At 47.7% G+C, this 15579-nt stretch overlaps 2 protein-coding genes across 2 annotated transcripts; both read left to right on the forward strand.

The window, feature by feature from the left end:
- The first annotated feature begins 2189 nt into the window (after positions 1 to 2189).
- On the forward strand, positions 2190 to 4122 carry LOC128937022 (outer dense fiber protein 3-like). Its single transcript, XM_054276353.1, has 6 exons — positions 2190 to 2301; positions 2416 to 2616; positions 2849 to 2950; positions 3303 to 3424; positions 3786 to 3926; positions 4027 to 4122. The coding sequence occupies exons 1-6, from the start codon at positions 2196 to 2198 to the stop codon at positions 4120 to 4122; spliced, it is 768 nt and encodes a 255-aa protein (XP_054132328.1). The 5' UTR covers positions 2190 to 2195.
- Positions 4123 to 6159: 2037 nt separating this feature from the next.
- On the forward strand, positions 6160 to 8161 carry LOC128936947 (outer dense fiber protein 3-like). Its single transcript, XM_054276254.1, has 6 exons — positions 6160 to 6265; positions 6390 to 6590; positions 6819 to 6920; positions 7273 to 7394; positions 7818 to 7955; positions 8066 to 8161. The coding sequence occupies exons 1-6, from the start codon at positions 6160 to 6162 to the stop codon at positions 8159 to 8161; spliced, it is 765 nt and encodes a 254-aa protein (XP_054132229.1).
- Positions 8162 to 15579: the final 7418 nt, after the last annotated feature.

The following is a 15579-nucleotide window of genomic DNA, read 5'->3' on the forward strand; positions in this document are numbered from 1 at the left end:
AGCTTTGCACTGATGAGGACACAAAGGAAAGCAAGAGGAAAAAAATGAATGCAGATGATTCAGGTTAATGACACCAAGAACACAAGAACTGGAACTCATCAACTAATGCTGGCATTTCTAAATAATCCAACAAGAAATGTGATTAGCCAGCTACACTGATAATGTATTAGCTCTTGTCAGTCTTCTCAATATCTGCTTCACCTAAGGTAAGAGAACGAGCTCATATACAATTTTGTTAGTATATCAAAGACTGCAAGTGCTATGAAACTGCTGGTTATACTGCATGAGTACTTGACCAGTGGGAGAAAATTCCATCTGTGTGTGCCTTTGAAGTTTAAGTGCCCTTCACTACACAAATCAGCTTGTGTTAAAGGATTCTTATGTCTTCTAAACTGGTTTGCCACTCCACTGTTTTACCTCACCCACAGCATCTCCATTCAAATCACAATTCATATGCTTCAGAATGTATTTCCTAACTGATGCTACAATAACCACAGCCCATGTAGCACAGCAATGGAAGAAAAGCCATAAGGGTCTCAAACCATAAAAACCTGGAGACTGAAAAGCTTTAAGGGTCACTAAACAAAGCATGGGTAATGACTGGTATTACTGACAAAGAGTCAGGAAGTCTGGGGAAGGAAAAACCTAGCAGGAGAACTCATAGTGCAGGCATAGAGATTCAAACACTAAGGGCAAAATCAGAATAATGAAACTTTGTCCAACCCTTCCAGGGAAACCTTGAAAGAATTCATACGTTCCTGAGGCATCAACATTGCTTTAGGAAAATCCTGTTGACCATGAACTCCCAAAATAACCTGGAGAAGTGGGCATTAAAGAGAGAAAACTGCTTGAAGACATCAGTAGCATCTGAGGAGTGATGCAGAAACTGGCAGCCCTCAAATGGAGAGGCCAGAACAACTGATATTATTGATAGCTTTGCTCATTCCCTCCCCTCTAATAGTAAGCTCAGAGGACAGAGACCTTGAAAAAGTATCAAAAGGTACAAAGCACAAGCTGGGCATTGGACACTATCAACTTCCCAGCTCATTTCAGGGGATCTCCCATTGTAAATGACTGCAGGTGGAGTAAGTGGCAGTAACAGCTAACTCACAACATTTGTTCACCCCCAAAGAAGGGCATTCTTACATTACTGCTAAATAAGATTAAAAGCTCACTTATAGAGCCTGGACAGAAGCTGAGCCACATCAGCTGCTTTCTCACTCCTTTCCTGCCAGACCAGCAGTTAATGGAAAGGCCAAAGCAAAACAAGGGAGAAGTTTGAGAAAAAAACCTGTTTAATTCTTCTGGTTCTTGGGGAGGTTGTTTTTTCTCCTCTGGCTAAGAGGTGATGTCAAAAGGATTCTACCCTAGAATCTCAACCCTACGGGATGCGAATTAGAGTGGGCAGCTCTCAAAGATACTTTGAAGCAAAAGCCTCTGTCAGTTCTCCCAGCTCTACAGCAAGCAGTTCAGGCAGACACAACCCATTAGACAAATGCTCTGTGCTCAGGCACCACTGGACTAAAAAGGGCTGGGCTGGGTCTCTGGGAACATGGGGACAAAAGCAGCTCTGTGTGAGAACAAACTGGGGCTGCCCCACACCAGACTGAGCCAGTTCCATGGCAGGCCCATGCCCAACCCCAGAGGAGCTCTGCAGGCAATACGGCAGCGCTGCAGCACGAACAGCTTAAGGGTCTCAACATCACAGTGGGCTTTGCTCATCACTGGGAGAGAATGGCCCTTTGGGATGTCACCTGGTGATGGATGTCAATGTTGATGGATCCACCTAGCAATGGATTATGATGTCACCGAGGGGCTGGTGTCCCTCCCTGCACATCACCCAGTCAGCGCCACACTCCAACTGACCAAGTTCGCGTGCAGACGCGCCGGAGGCTACCACCCAGCCAGGCCAGCGCTGCGCTTCTCCACTGCTGCTGGCCTGGCAAAAAATCATTGCCTGAGGGCACAGCAGGGAGTTCTTGCTGCATCTGTGCTTCTAACTTGCTGCTTCTCTCCATTCCACCTTCTCCTCCATCTGCTACTCCTTGTTGCTCTTCACTTTCCTTCACCTTCTCTCGTGATGCTAGTTTGCTTTCTTCCTGCTCTGGGCTACAGGAAAGCTTTGTACCAGTGCTGTGTCAGGGAAGCCCTTTGGTAGCTCTCCAGTTTTTCCTGTAGTTTCTCTGGCCACCAGCATGGAGGGACCCTGGGTAGGCAACTGGCGACCTCATCCCCGACGGGGCCCAATCCTTGCAGAATTCAGCACCCCAGGTCCCAAGTACTGGCTCCCTGGGACAACAGGTAAACCAACTATCAGGGGACATAATAGCACAGCACAGTGCTTGTTACCACTTGGGAACCTCCTTTCACCACACAGTTGCAGGCACAGGTCCTTTCACAGGCTTTTCTTGCCAGGTCATATGGCTCATGATCCCACCAAAGACAGAGCCCCTGCATTCTCATTTCGAGGGACCAAAGCTCCCTCCACAGACACCTGCTCACCAGGTCCTCGGTACTTCATTGAATCCTCCATCACCAAGACTGGGAAGCAGATGGCTCCATCAGCACTTGTGACAGCACGTCCCAAGATCAGGATTTTGGCCACCCCTGGACCCAGTGAGTAGCATTTCTGCAGCCCTTCATCCAGGCCAGACAAGCAGGCCTTACTGTTGCCCTGTACCACTGGGGCACAAAGCACACTGCTCATGCCCTGAATGGGCTTCAGAGAGTTCCAGATGGAAAACAAGCAAGACTGAGAACCCCTTCCACCTCCTCCTGACTTCTCCTCTGTGGCTTGCAGTTACGCTCCCAGTTTCACTTCTTTTTTTTGTCTCCTTCTCTGTCCCAGGTGATTACCGCACGGATCGTGCCAACAAACTCGTCTTCCATACTGCACCGTCCAATCTCATGGTGTTCCGGCCCAAGGACTTGAAAAGATTCCGCACACCAGGTATGGAACTTGGGGAAACAAACACTCTTACAGCCTGCGTGTCCTCCAGGGAGCATCTGCAGCTTCTTCAACAGGCCCAGCAAAAAGCCTGGGCAGCAAGACACAGTGTGTGCTCAACAAGCTTTTAGCTGTCCCACAGCACCAACTTCTCCCATCTCACAGAAGAACCGGCACCTCTGGTGTCAAACAGCCAAGGCACACCACATGCAACAAAAGCCAGAGGCACCGGGATGAGGGGCAGGATACCCTTCCTGCTCCTCACAGCCAGCTTGGCAGGCTGACTCTCTTCCACCCAGGCATTGCACCCTTTCCCACAGGACTGACCTACGCTGTCTTCCTATTCCATTTCCAGGTCCTGGCACCTACACCTTGCCCAGGATTCTGGGACCCAACACAGCATACACTCATGCTGAACCATGCTACTCCATGAAGGGGAAGAGTCAATACCAGAGCTGTTTTCAAGATGTGGCAAAGGTGAGCTGCGCTTCTGTTCTCTAACAGCAGCACCAGAAGTTCAGCTGCTCTGCTTAGAGCAGAAGCCCAAGAAGCCACAGGGCCTCTGGCTCTGCTATTACCAGTAACACCGACACCTGAATCCCCCCATTTTTCCACACCAGCAGCTTTGGCACAGTACAGCTCACTGGCACTAACGGCAGTAATCTCCCCTCATCCTCTGGAAATCTACCTCTCTTCACAAGGAGCCCTCATTCCCAAGGCTCCAGGGCTCCCACACTGCTCCTCTGGCCAGCCACCTAAAGCAGCACAGTACTCATGGACACCCAGCAAGAATCCACACTGCTTCTTGTACCCACCAACCTCATTGCTTCTCTTGCAGACGCCAGGTCCTGCAGCATTTGACAAGGTGGATCTGGATGTCTACAAAAACAAGGCTCCCAGGTTCTCAATGGGACTAAGAACCAAAGTTCCTGGAAAGGGAGCGCTTCCAGGTCCAGCAGACTACAACACCCTGGGAAAGGTAAGGCAGCCTGCCTACCATTATGTTATGCTGCACAACCTTCACTTGAGGAAAACTGGAGAACGAGCCACCATCTTCACCTCTTTTCTTCCCCTTCCAGGTTGCACTGATCAAGGCCCGGGATCCTGCTTACACTTTTGGACTACGACATTCTCTCTACAAAGCTTCCATAATACCTGCAACACATGTTGATTAAAGACAGACAGACACCTGAAGAGATCTTTTTTTTGTTCCTCCTTTGCAGCAGAGTGGGTTAGGTGTGCATTGGTGTAGACCACTGGCTTCACTGTCTCATGTCTATGCCTCAGTCAAAACATGGCAGGATGAGGGTGAGGGGAGAGAGTGAGGTAACAGCGTGAGCCATGCTGACATCTCCAAGACCACCATTTCACCTAACCAGAGCAAAACACTGTGAAAGCTTTCCAGCCCTGCCTTGCACACTCTCACCCCATGGCCCATGCTGGCCTCAAGGACAAAGCCCATTTCAATGTTCCCCTTTTCAGTGCACATAGGTGGCATCTGCCCAAGGTGTGCCCAGAAACACATATGCCCTGCATCCTCTCTTGACACAGGCAGGGGCTCATTTCCACAGGCAAGTCCCCAGAACACTGAGAGTTAAGGAGAAAGAACCATTATTCCCAGTCTGAAAATGGAATCACCATAGAATCCTGCAACAGCCCAGGTGGGAAGGGACCTTGGAAGGGACCTCATCCAGCCCTTGTGCAGAAGAGGCAGCCTGGAAGAGACTAGCCAGCACCTAGCCAACTGCAAACTTGATTGTGGCCAGTGATGGGACTCTACTGTCTCCCTGGGGAGCCTGTTTCTCCTCTCTGGCTAAGTGGTGATGCCAAAAGGATACAAAATCCCCTGATTACTGGGGAACAAGGTGGGAATTGTTGGAGTGGGCAGCTTTTTCAGGCGCTCCAAGGCAGGAGCCTCTCTCAGCTCTGTGACCTGCACTTCAGTCTACTCAGCCTCTTACAATTACAGTGATAAAATAATTTAATAATAAAAAAAACAAAAGTGTTACTATGATTACAAGTAGAAAACCCTGAAGCATATGTTATATGAATGTTAGGAGTGCTGTTTTTAAAGTATTCAGTCAGAGAAACCTTATCAAGAAGTTACCATGTATCATGTGCCTTGTTCAAGAAACTATGCAAATTGTCATGAACACCAGTTAGTGTGCTTGGAAAACCCTTCCCTTCCCATCCTAATTTGACTATCAAGGATTCCAATCAGTAGATCTCAGTAGATATGGCCAATTATAGTCTTAGGGTAGGAATATTATTGTAGTTATAGAACTAGTGAAACCAATCATTGTACAGGTTACACTTAAGAATGGGTAGATGATGTATACCATGTAAAAGAACTTATGTAAAAATGACACAGCAGAAAAAGCATATAAAATGGATGAATTTTGTTTGCAAATCAGAACAAAACTGGAGGAGTAATCCCCCTTTTTCCTGGCACTGAAATACAGAAGTGTCTCCTTGTTCACAACAAATTGGTGTTGGATAAGTTTATTTCACACTGTTTGGTGAAAAAATCCCGGCACTCAGGCACCACTGTACTAGAAAGAGCTGGGCTGGGTCTCTGGGAACATGGGGACAAAAGCAGCTCTGTGTGAGAACAAACTGGGGCTGCCCCACACCAGACTGAGCCAGTTCCATGGCAGACAGGCCCATGCCCAGCCCCAGAAGAGCTCTGCAGGCAATACGGCAGCGCTGCAGCACGAACAGCTTAAGGGTCTCAACATCACAGTGGGCTTTGCTCATCACTGGGAGAGAATGGCCCTTTGGGATGTCACCTGGTGATGGATGTCAATGTTGATGGATCCACCTAGCAATGGATTATGATGTCACCGAGGGGCTGGTGTCCCTCCCTGCACATCACCCAGTCAGCGCCACACTCCAGCTGAGCAAACTCGCGTGTAGATGCGCTGGAGGCTATCCCCAGCCAGGCCAGCGCTGCGTTCTACGCCAACAATTGCAGCCTGAGGGCACAGCAGGAGTTCTTGCTGCATCTGTGCTTCTAACTTGCTGCTTCTCCCCATTCCTCCTTCTCTTCCATCTGCTACTCCTTGTTGCTCTTCACTTTCCTTCACCTTCTCTCGTGATGCTAGTTTGCTTTCTTCCTGCTCTGGGCTACAGGAAAGCTTTGTACCAGTGCTGTGTCAGAGAAGCCCTTTGGTAGCTCTCCAGTTTTTCCTGTAGTTTCTCCAGCCACCAGCATGGAGGGACCCTGGGTAGGCAACTGGCGACCTCATCCCCGACGGGGCCCAATCCTTGCAGAATTCAGCACCCCAGGTCCCAAGTATGGGCTCCCTGGGTTAACAGGTAAACCAACTATCAGGGAAGGTAGTGGCAGCAGGAGACACAGCACAGTGCTTGCTACCACTTGGGAACCTCCTTTCACCACACAGTTGCAGGCACAGGTCCTTTCACAGGCTTTTCTTGCCAGGTCATATGGCTCATGATCCCACCAAAGACAGAGCCCCTGCATTCTCATTTCGAGGCAGCAATGCTCCCTCCACAGACACCTGCTCACCAGGTCCTCGGTACTTCATTGAATCATCCATCACCAAGACTGGGAGGCAGGTGGCTCCATCAGCACTTGTGACAGCACGTCCCAAGACCAAGATTTTGTCCACCCCTGGACCCAGTGAGTAGCATTTCTGCAGCCCTTCATCCAGGCCAGACAAGCAGGCCTTACTGTTGCCCTGTACCACTGGGGCACAAAGCACACTGCTCATGCCCTGAATGGGCTTCAGAGAGTTCCAGATGGAAAACAAGCATGACTAAGAACCCCCTCCACCTCCTCCTGACTTCTCCTCTGTGGCTTGCAGTTACGCTCCCAGTTTCACTTTTCTTGTCTCCTTCTCTGTCCCAGGTGACTACACCACGGATCGTGCCAACAAACTCGTCTTCCATACTGCACCGGCGAATAGTCTGGCATCCCGACACAAGGACTTAAAAGGTTTCCGCACACCAGGTATGGAACTTGGGGAAACAAACACTCTTACAGCCTGCGTGTCCTCCAGGAAGCATCTGCAGCTTCTTAAACAGGCCCAGCAAAAAGCCTGGGCAGCAAGACACAGTGTGTGCTCAACAAGCTTTTAGCTGTCCCACAGCACCAACTTCTCCCATCTCACAGAAGAACCGGCACCTCTGGTGTCAAACAGCCAAGGCACACCACATGCAACAAAAGCCAGAGGCACCGGGATGAGGGGCAGGATACCCTTCCTGCTCCTCACAGCCAGCTTGGCAGGCTGACTCTCTTCCACCTAGGCATTGCACCCTTTCCCACAGGACTGACCTACGCTGTCTTCCTATTCCATTTCCAGGTCCTGGCACCTACACCTTGCCCAGGATTCTGGGACCCAACACAGCATACACTCATGCTGAACCATGCTACTCCATGAAGGGGAAGAGTCAATACCAGAGCTGTTTTCAAGATGTGGCAAAGGTGAGCTGCGCTTCTGTTCTCTAACAGCAGCACCAGAAGTTCAGCTGCTCTGCGTAGGGCAGAAGGGCCCCAGTGCCTGCTGTATCCCCACATAACACACACTTCCCTGCACCTGCAGAAAAGAACAAGAAACCACAGGGCCTCTGGCTCTGCTATTACCAGTAACACCAGCAACTGAACCCCCCCCCCCCCCCCATTTTTCCACACCAGCAGCTTTGGCACAGTACAGCTCACTGGCATTAATGGCAGTAATCTGCCCTCTGGGAAATCTACCTCTCTTCACAAGGATCCCTCATTCCCAAGGCTCCAGGGCTCCCACACTGCTCCTCTGGCCAGCCACCTAAAGCAGCACAGTACTCATGGACACCCAGCAAGAATCCACACTGCTTCTTGTATCCACCAACCTCATTGCTTCTCTTGCAGACGCCAGGTCCTGCGGCATTTCCCAAGGTGGATCTGGATGTCTACAAAACCAGGGCTCCCAAGTTCTCAATGGGACTAAAAACCAAAGTTCCTGGAAAGGGAGCACTTCCAGGTCCAGCAGAATACACCCTGGGAAAGGTAAGGCAGTCAGCCCATCAATGTGTTTTGCTGCACAACCTTCACTTGAGGACAGCTCTGGAGAGTAAGGCATCATCTTCACCTCTTTTCTTCCCAATTTCCTGTTCCAGTTGTCAATAACCAAGGCCCGGGATCCTGCCTTCAGTTTTGGAGTCCGACATTCTCTCTACCAAGCTTCTTTAATACCTGAAACACATGTTGATTAAAGACAGACACCTGAAGAGATCTTTTTTCTGTTCCTCCTTTGCAGCAGGGTGGGGTTAGGTGTGCATTAGTGTAGACCACTGGCTTCACTGTCTCATGTCTATGCCTCAGTCAAAATATGGCAGGATGAGGGTGAGGGGAGAGAGTGAGGTAACAGCGTGAGCCATGCTGACATCTCCAAGACCACCATTTCACCTAACCAGAGCAAAACACTGTGAAAGCTTTCCAGCCCTGCCTTGCACACTCTCACCCCATGGCCCATGCTGGCCTCAAGGACAAAGCCCATTTCAATGTTCCCCTTTTCAGTGCACATAGGTGGCATCTGCCCAAGGTGTGCCCAGAAACACATATGCCCTGCATCCTCTCTTGACACAGGCAGGGGCTCATTTCCACAGGCAAGTCCCCAGAACACAAAGTTAAGGAGAAAGAACCATTATTCCCAGTCTGAAAATGGAATTACCATAGAATCCTGCAACAGCCCAGGTGGGAAGGGACCTTGGAAGGGACCTCATCCAGCCCTTGTGCAGAAGAGGCAGCCTGGAAGAGACTAGCCAGCACCTAGCCAACTGCAAACTTGATTGTGGCCAGTGATGGGACTCTACTGTCTCCCTGGGGAGCCTGTTTCTCCTCTCTGGCTAAGTGGTGATGCCAAAAGGATACAAAATCCCCTGATTGCTGGGGAACAGGGTGGGAATTGTTGGAGTGGGCAGCTTTTTCAGGTGCTCCAAGGCAGGAGCCTCTCTCAGCTCTGTGACCTGCATTTCAGTCAGACTCAACCCATTAGACAAAAGCCCCGTGCTCAGGCACCACTGAACTGGAAAGGGTTGTGCTGTGTGTCTGTGTGTGGGGAAGAAGCAGGTCTTTGTGAGGACAAAGTGGGGCTGCCCCACTGGGGCTGTCTGAGCCCTTTCCATGGCAGCCCCATGCTCAGGCCCAGCGGAGCCCCGCAGGTATTGCGGCAGCGCTGCAGCACGGACCGACCGGCGTCCTTCGAGTGCCGGTTAACCCCCGGGCTAACGAGGGAAAGGCTACGTGTGCCATATTGGGGGGAGGCGGAAGGCAAATTCCCGGGACCGAGGCACACAATCCCGCCGCGTCCTCTGCGGACGGCCTTGTGCGGCCGTGCCGAGCTGGAACGCGGAGCGCCGAGGAGCTGCAGCGGCGGGAGCCTGGGCAGAGCGGGCCCAGGCTGGAACACGGTGTGCCGAGGAGCTGCAGCGGCGGCAGCCTGGGCAGAGCGGGCCCAGGCTGGAACACGGTGTGCCGAGGAGCTGCAGCGGCGGCAGCCTGGGCAGAGCGGGCCCAGGCTGGAACACGGTGTGCCGAGGAGCTGCAGCGGCGGCAGCCTGGGCAGAGCGGGCCCAGGCTGGAACACGGTGTGCCGAGGAGCTGCAGCGGCGGCAGCCTGGGCAGAGCGGGCCCAGGCTGGAACACGGTGTGCCGAGGAGCTGCAGCGGCGGCAGCTTGGGCAGAGCGGACCCAGGCTGGAACACGGCGTGCCGAGGAGCTGCAGCGGCGGCAGCTTGGGCAGAGCGGGCCCAGGCGCTCCTCAGCGCGGCTCTGGGCAGGGGCCGGTAGCCATGGGAGGCAGCTCCGACTGCGAAAGGGGAGCACTGGATGGGTGGTATTGGGGTGTAATTTTCTCACAATCTGAATAAATAGCAGTAAATTACACTAATTTCCTCCAGCCGAATCCGTTTCACGCGTCGTTATCTCACTTCGCGAGCTTTTACACCTTGTTTTCCGTTCCTGTTTTCCTGCTGAGGAGGAGCTGCGGGGACCTTGATTGCCTGAGGCTCCTCTCAGTCCAACCCCGATCAGGCATCTTCCTTGTCAGGGCTTCAGGTGCCCTTCTCTTCATTTTGAAATGCCTGTGGTTAATGGGAAGTCTTTTAACTAAACCTACATGAAGATCGAAGTGAGTTAAAAAGATTACAGGAGAACACAAAGTTAGAACAGGAAAGTATTTGTTAAAAGTTGCTATTGCAGGGGAGGGACAAAGGCAAATGAAGCTTTGGTTAATAGACTGGATATTCAGTCCTTTGTGGTGCAAGAAAATTTTGTACCTGTTTTTTTTAATCTACAAAAGAAATCTCGTCCTACCTGTATTCACAGATGACGTCAGTGATGCTGTGCTCTATGGGAACAGTGCTGAGGCAGCAATGGACAGATTTTTTTCTGGACAGGTTTTGTGCCCTCATGAGTAAGGTGTGCTTGTCTCACCTGCAAGGAAGGCTGGAGAAATGGTACTCAGGGTGACCTCGGTCTTCATCTTGGGACATCCACAGATGTGCAGTGCTGGAGCTGAGTCCTTCCCATTCACAGTGATACAGGGGTGAATGTAGTGCTGAGTACCTGCAGAGCAGCTGTCTGTGATGGAATGTTTGGCTCCTTGCAACTTGTAAGTGTTAAACTTACAGTTTGTTGAGTGGAAGCAGCAGATGTGCTCTGATCCCCCAGCTGTTCTCTCCCCGCTCTGCCCCTGCCCCATCTTTCATTATTCCTGGTTTACCTGTCATCTCAGGGATTGTGTAAGTGAATCCCAGGATGCAGAACTCTGCCATAATGTGGCCACATGAGTGATGAAACCCCCAGGTGCCCACCCAGGCTCCATCCATGTTGATGGCTACAAAGCCCATGGCAAGAATAGGAGCCTGGGACCACAGTGCTGCCCAGCCCAGTGCCACACGAGAGCTTGCTCTGATGAGTCTTCTCCTATTTTCTCTTATTCCCAGAAGGTTCAAGGGTGATCCCCTCTGCTGAGCACTCATCAGGCCTCATTCAGGCTTTCTGTCCTCTTTGGGTTCCTAGAGACAGGCTGGCAAACTTAAGAGGCTCAGGGTTAGGCTGGGAAGGTTTGTGTGGATGGCACTGGTTCAGAATGGAGTAGAGAAGGCCTTGGTGCACCTCACAACTTGGTGCCTATGGGTAAGGCACCTAATATATTTTCCTCTTGAGAACACAACAAGCAGACCTTGATGATGTCTGCAAGGCAGAAACATGCGATGAGAGAAAAAACAATGTGATTTTTTGTTTATCTAAAAGCTGTATGTTCTTGTAGTTTCGGGTCACGTAATATGAATGCAAATTTGAATGCCTCAGACTTCTATTTCATGTCTTATTTTTCCATGGACCCTTAATTTATGTTTTTTTCTGGAGAGGGTGATTTGGGCCTGCTGTTTGTAAGCAGAATTTTCTGCTGAAGATAATGTTTAGGAAGAACATCTCTATGCTGCCACTTTTGGGAGTTTGACAGCCTGAGCGTGCAAATGAAGGCAAGAGAGGCCTTTCCCCAGAGTGCAGAAGAAACAGAGTAGACTGCTGTGTGCATTGTCAGGTCATGCAAACAAAAGCTGGATGCCAGCCACAGATGCAGAGTGTTTTCAGACTTCTTCCCAGTAAGTAAATATAGATAAATTCTCCATACATTGGAACTACCAGTGTGCTTAGCAATTATCAAAATACTGGTGGATATAATAAATGTTTTTCATGTTTAAGTGCATCTTAGGTTTAGGGAAGAGTTATTGATGGGGAATTTGTCAAAAGCATTAGTGACAGTGTTATTAGCTCACAGTCTTAATGATGGGAAAGCAAACAGCATGTGCACTTTAAGACACTGAATCTCAACCACCCAAAAGGCAAGGCCCAAGACAACTAACTCTCTTCCTGAGACTGTGACTTTTGATTGATCTGGGTTGCTGAGTTTTCTGAGCATTAACCTCAATAATTTAAATATTTCCAGATTGAAAAGCTTTTTGTAGTCAGAAAATCTGAAGTGGCTGCCAGTCCTCTTTAAGAGAAGCCTGTGTAGTTGTTATGGATTTGCTTGTTCTGTAAAAGTTTACGGAGAAGGATCTTTATCACAGCTCTGCATTGTTTTCTATAGTTGTTTTTGGACATGCATGACCAGAGGGAATTGCTCTCTGTCTCTGTTTTTAAACTTAAAATGTGATGAGGTTGTGTATCCACTTTAATATGTTCCTACATTTGAGGATAAAGGACAAGCTATGTTATACACCAGGAAAAAAACCCAAACAAAACCAAACATCCTTATTCCATCTTCATTTTTTCTCTGGAAGGGATTTAAGGACTCTGGCCATCTGGATGTCTGGCAACTCAGTCAGAGCTGTGGCTACTGTGTGTGTGCAGATTAACTGTGTAGCACATGCACAGTAAGTCCAATGTGTCCAGTACACATCAGACCTGCTGCACATGTGCTGCACAGATGGTCCGTGCATACACAGTAAATCAGCTATGTTAAGCCTACTGCGCATATGCAAACCATCTGTGCATTGCACATATGTATATTTTTGCATGGGAAATCCCTAGTCAGAGCATGAAAGGTTGTGGCAGAGAGGAACTCCAGTGGTAGAGAGACCGTGAGAGTCTGACAGTGGCATAAATTAAAGCAGCTCCTTGCCTGTTTTTGCTTATGTCTGGGCCAAAGCGGCAAATAAGTTCCTCAGAATCAGAAAATCTGACTAGCTGCTTAACAGTTTCAATTTCTGTAACAATTGGCTGCAGGAGAGAATCTGTATCAAAACCATTAGTTTTAAAGACAGTGATTATCGGCTAGAACTGCAGCTAGTTTGTCAGGTAGCTCAAAATGAACAAGGTCTGATATTTTACTTATCCAATAAAATAGTGATTCTTATGATGCAGGCCTCAGGGGTATGTTTAGCCAATTAGCTTTCTTTTATTTCCTAGTAATCCTTTTGCTTCTCATCTAATATTTAGCATTTTTACTTAGGCTGTTTGGGCCTGGCAAGAATGCTTACTGGTTAGTACATAGGCACAGTTTACATATGTATAGAAAATTATTATCTTTTCAGTCTATATGCAAATAATTGTTTATTATGCTTATGGTACATCTTTAAATCCCAGTTCTGAGAATGGCAAGTAGGCTCTTTAAACTAGGTCTGTTTTAGGTCTATCTCTAATGAGTTCTAGTGGTGTGAAGTTGAAGAACCCCTTTTTTATCTCACAAGGCATCACTGCTCACCTAACTGACACACACTTGAGGGAAGAGATGTACCTTCAGAGGCTCGAGAAGTGGGCCAGTGTGAGCCTCCTGAAGTTCAGCAATGCTAAGTGAAAGGTCCACACCTGGGTTGTAGCAGTCATGATGTTCAATGCAAGCTTGGTGGTGAATGAAATGAGAGCAGCCCTGCAGAGAAAGACCTAGGTATACTGCTGGATCAGAAATTAGATATGAGGCAGCAATGTGTGCATGCAGCCCAGAAAGCAAATTTTACCCTGAGCTTCATAAAAAGAAGTGTGCTGTTCACTGGGCTCTGGTTTTCTTCCACTGCAGCCCTTTGCAGTGTTGTTGTACCTGTCCAGCCCACACTAAATAGCTTGTTCATTTCCTCCCAACCTTCTCACCAAACAAGCCCAAGCCTTACCCATGTGAATTTCCAGTCTCAAATGCCCAGCATATACTTCCTCTAACAAGTAATGTTTCTTAATTAATATTCTCTCCCCTTCCCACTCCTACCTGTCTATGCTTAATGTTATATTTCTGCTTTTATTCTTGGTTTCTCGTCAATAGCTATATGCTGTGAATTTATCCCTACTTTTATTCTGAGAAGAGCTGTAACTTTCTTGGTCAGGAACTTCCAGAAAAAAACAGCTTCAATCAAATGCTATCAAGGCCAGGCTTTACAAGTTTACTAATACAGTAATAACACTAATGTGTAGTAAATTGTATGAAGTCAATGCTTGAAGTGCTAGATTCCACTACGTTGTAAATAATCCATTTAACCAAGGGGAAATACCCAAGTGAACAAAAGAGGCAGAATTTTTCTGTAATGCAGATTAGTAGCATATACCTCAGAGTTGGGCTGATTTTGAAAGAAGATGCTGGAAATGTGATAAAAGTCCAACAAACAATAAAGTGTGACATATGAAGTGATCTGTCATTTCTAGTCAGAGTTCCAGCCTCAGTAAGCTGCAAGATAGATGGGGCACTAAAAGAGAAAGAAAAAAAATAGATAAATAAAGGAAGGCCCTAAGGAAAGGGGGATAGGGATAGGGTTAGGAAAATTGTAGATTATTTGAGGCCATCTCCTTGACCCTAGCCTACCTCCACTGGTGCAACCACTGGTCAGGGTGAAGTAAAGCTGACAATAGCTATTCATCATACTATAGACTTGAATGTAAAATGAAAACCACAACTACCTCATATGATACAAGTACATACAGGAAGGGATTAAATCAATGAAAGATGTTATCCCAAAGCAAAATAGGAATTCCTATTAAATTCATCTCTTACTTGAAGAAGTGATTTTTCCCTGCCTTAAGCTACAAACACATGCAATACACCCTCCTAGTCAGGTGTGTTGAAATTCCATAGGAGTTTCTTGACCCACCCCTCCAATTAATTTTGTCATCAAGCTGCATAATGTTCCCATGAATGATTTGCTTTCAAAGATGAGCAAATGGTGTACAGTGAGGAAAAATAGTAATTATTTGCTTTCAGAGAGACTGCTTGGTTTTCCCATCTTTGTTTACTTCAAAATCTGGTAATGGTTTTAATTTTTTTTGCCTGGATAAAGGAATCAAAAAAGTATCATTTTAGAACACTTGACATTTCTTCCTGCAAAATCTTCCTTGAAAGGCAGAAGTACAGCAGGTAACAGATCATAGTCAGGAATTTCTGCAGCTGGGCTAATACATGAAAGTAAAAGAGCTCCTTTATTAAAAAAAAAAACAAACACACCTCTGGTCCTCCTGTTTTTTAGCATCCCTAGAGGAGGAAAATTCAACACCAAGTGTCACAGTGCCTTGGTGTAAATATCTCAAAACAGTCTATTAACCTTGACTAACAAAACACACATTTTTCAAATTTCTCAAGGCTGTGCTACAATCCTGGTCCATTCTGGGAACATCTTAAAAAAAGTGTGTGCACACATATGCATGCATTCTTTGAATGACCCCTTCATTCTTCAAAGAATGGGGTTGTCCATAAATTTCTGCTCTTTGTATTAAAGTACATTAATTAAAAATATCTGGTTAGTGTGACCTTGCTATTTTCAGACCTGCCAAATGGATTATCCATATACAACTACAGCTTCACTGTTTAAACAAAATCTGTCTTAAAATAACTGCAACGCCTTCTCTTCCTTCCTTTAGCCCTAAAAATAACAATTGTCACAACCAAAGAACACAGCAGTTATTTGTCACAAATCACTCACAGACGACAGCTTCAGTTCCTTGTTATAATTGGACAGTGAAAATGTTGAAGGGTCTCTAAAATAGAGGTGTCAGCCCCTTTGATTGACAGGTACCATGGAACTGCAGTCTGTCCAACCTTCTTCCCAAAAGCTGAGATCTCCTTCAAAACCTTAGGAAAATTTTTATACTCAATGGAAGTTGTTTATTTAAAGCACTGGTGCATGGAAATGAGTAATAAATCAAT

Source organism: Melozone crissalis, unplaced genomic scaffold (genome assembly GCF_028551555.1).
Source record: "Melozone crissalis strain CALT ecotype California unplaced genomic scaffold, PUWL_Pcris_2 ptg000018l_1, whole genome shotgun sequence".
In the NCBI taxonomy this organism is placed as follows: Eukaryota; Metazoa; Chordata; class Aves; order Passeriformes; family Passerellidae; genus Melozone; species Melozone crissalis.

Excerpts from the sequence above, each read along its gene's own strand:
- LOC128936947 (XM_054276254.1), top strand. The coding sequence starts at position 6,160 with ATGGAGGGACCCTGGGTAGGCAACTGGCGACCTCATCCCCGACGGGGC. Across the intron at positions 6,591-6,818 it reads TTTGTCCACCCCTGGACCCA|GTGACTACACCACGGATCGT; the intron begins GTGAGTAGCATT and ends TCTCTGTCCCAG. Across the intron at positions 7,395-7,817 it reads GTTTTCAAGATGTGGCAAAG|ACGCCAGGTCCTGCGGCATT; the intron begins GTGAGCTGCGCT and ends CTTCTCTTGCAG.
- LOC128937022 (XM_054276353.1), top strand. The coding sequence starts at position 2,196 with ATGGAGGGACCCTGGGTAGGCAACTGGCGACCTCATCCCCGACGGGGC. Across the intron at positions 2,302-2,415 it reads CTGGCTCCCTGGGACAACAG|GTCATATGGCTCATGATCCC; the intron begins GTAAACCAACTA and ends TTTTCTTGCCAG. Across the intron at positions 2,617-2,848 it reads TTTGGCCACCCCTGGACCCA|GTGATTACCGCACGGATCGT; the intron begins GTGAGTAGCATT and ends TCTCTGTCCCAG.